Genomic DNA, 2,500 nt, shown 5'->3' on the forward strand with positions numbered 1-2,500 from the left:
AATAGATTATTTATCAAATAAAAAAGATAATTTTTGAGAAAAAATAGATCAATTTTCAACGAAAAAAAAGTTTACTAAAATGATGAATCTTTAACCAAAATGCTTAATTTTCTACCAATAAAGACGAATTTTAAACTGAAAATAATGTCTGTTTTATGTTTTCAACCAAAATAAATTTAAAGTAAAAAAAATAATAATTTGTAATCGAGAATGACGAAAATCATGAATCTTTTCAAAACTCAAAACAAATTTTTGTAACCAAAATATTAATTAAAAAGTGCAATTTTTAACTAAAATGATGAATTTTCAGCTGATAAGATTAATTTTCTACAAAAAAAAATTCTACCACGAAGATTAGTTTTCTACAAAATACATGAATTTTTAACAATTTCTTAAACAAAACCTATTAATTTTCGTCAAACTCCTATACGACCAAATAGATAAATTTTTAAACCAAAAAGACGAATTTTTTACCAAAAGGTTCAATTTTCTACGAAAACTGTAATATTTAAATGTTCAGTTAAGAAAATTAATTTGCAAGACAAAAGAAACCAATTTTCAAGAAAATAGTTCCATCAAAAACATTAATTTTTAACAAAGTGTTTCAACTGTTAAACAGGTTTTTAAATTTTTTAAAACCAAAAATAAATTCTTAACAAAAATGTAACAGTTGAGAATTACAAAAAATATATATATTTTAATTTTTAATCCGTCCTATCAAGCAGTTATTCTTAGCGAAATTGTATATCTAAATACCTTCTCTTGATTCCAAAAGGATTAGTTTTCAACAACAAAAAATTCATTTTCAACAATCTAGTGACAAAAAAATAAATGTTTAACAATCAAAAAGAAAACCGAATTGTGGAATTTTCTGCAAAACTGTTGAATTGTCAACCTATTATTGTATTTCCAACCTATTGTTGAATTTTCTACCAAAATAGTTGAATTTTTGACCAAAAAGGATGAAGATTTAATAAAATTGTTGAATTTTGTATCCAAACGATAAAATTTACAATTAAACAATTGTGTTAATAGCCACAAAATATGAAATTTTTACCTAAAGCGAGAAATGCACAGCCAAAAAATATGTTTGATTTAAAAAAGGAGAACAAAAAACGATGGCTTTTTAACAACATTGTTGTATTTTCATAAAAATTATTTAATTTTCAGGTAAGTAATAAAATTTTTAACCAAAAAAGATGAATTCTAAACCAAAAATATAAGACACTGAAACCTGTATTTAAGAACAGCTTCGGGTATAACTTGCATGGGACTTGATCGCAAATTCAGGGAATCCAAAATTAAACATTCAGGGCCGTGTGAACCTTTTCCAATTGAAATACGTAATGCAGTGAACTTACACGTATTTGAACGTTCACCTATTTGAACTTTCACCTATTTGAACTTTCACCTATTCAAACTTTCACCGATTTGAACTTTCACCTATTTAAACTTTCACTAATTTGAACTTTCGCCCCCCCCCCCGGGGCACGCACTTATTTGAACTTTTCACCTCCCAACACGGTCCCTGTTGTTGCTGTGCAGTCACGCACTCGTCAGTGGCTGGCCAATTTAAAAAAGAGGCACGAAGAGCGGAAGGCCCTCTATGGTAATATTTCTCAAGTGTAGAATATATTTTCTCATTGTATTTCCATTCTTTTGTCCGTTGGCGACCTTCTAGTGTCCCGCAATACAATTATATGTCCGAACTTTGAGGTTAGAGTACCAAAAGCAACATAAGCCCTTTTAAGATGAACTTCTATCCAAATATAATATTTCGCTACAGTATTTTTTATGATTTTAGGATTCACCTTCGAATATTATCCACACACAACTAGAAACTTTTTACGTAAAACCTGGAAAAAGATACAGGTTTCGTTTCATTAATGCTTTCACTACCGTATGCCCGACAATGTTGACTATCCAGAATCATAATATGTCTGTTATTGCACAAGATGCCGATCCAGTGCATCCATCATCAGTCACTTCTCTACATACAAGCGCTGGTCAGTTACGAAAAAAACTATTTTTTTCCTAATAGCTATAGTGCAAACTTTTTATGTGAATATTATACACTAGAGCTTGGATTTAATAACGGTTTAGGGCATGACTTATAGTGGCCTTAAAAATAAATCCAGACCATTAAAACGTAAACATTTAGGACCGCATGAATCATTTCTGTTGGGTTTGGGCGCATGACGCAACCTGATGCAACTAACACGCGGAAGATGTGGCCATTGTGTCGTTTCCACGCCTGACCGAGCATCGATTGTCGGAACGAAGATAATCCGGATTGATTAAATCCAAGTTCCAGTATATGTACACTACCGTTAGAAATTTTGAAATTCGAGAATTTTTTTTAATTTAAAAAAAAAAATTTTATTTTTTAATTTTTTTCAACACTTTTTTTAAATTTGCACGTCGTATTAGGTGAACGAGTAGACTTTGTCCTGACCGCAAATCAGAAGCCGGGTTCCTACTGGATTCAACTTCGCGGATT

The 2,500-nt window shown here is 30.4% G+C and overlaps 1 protein-coding gene across 1 annotated transcript in view; it reads left to right on the forward strand.

Moving 5' to 3' along the window:
* The window catches only part of LOC117181019, an 83,324-nt gene that overhangs the window by 72,967 nt on the left and 7,857 nt on the right, over positions 1-2,500 (forward strand). The window contains exons 18-19 of the mRNA XM_033373588.1: positions 1,682-1,716; positions 1,805-2,006. Of these exons, the coding sequence (XP_033229479.1) occupies positions 1,682-1,716; positions 1,805-2,006 (237 nt within the window). The remainder of the gene's footprint in view (positions 1-1,681; positions 1,717-1,804; positions 2,007-2,500) is intronic.

This window comes from Belonocnema kinseyi, chromosome 10 (assembly GCF_010883055.1).
Source record: "Belonocnema kinseyi isolate 2016_QV_RU_SX_M_011 chromosome 10, B_treatae_v1, whole genome shotgun sequence".
Lineage (NCBI taxonomy): Eukaryota > Metazoa > Arthropoda > Insecta > Hymenoptera > Cynipidae > Belonocnema > Belonocnema kinseyi.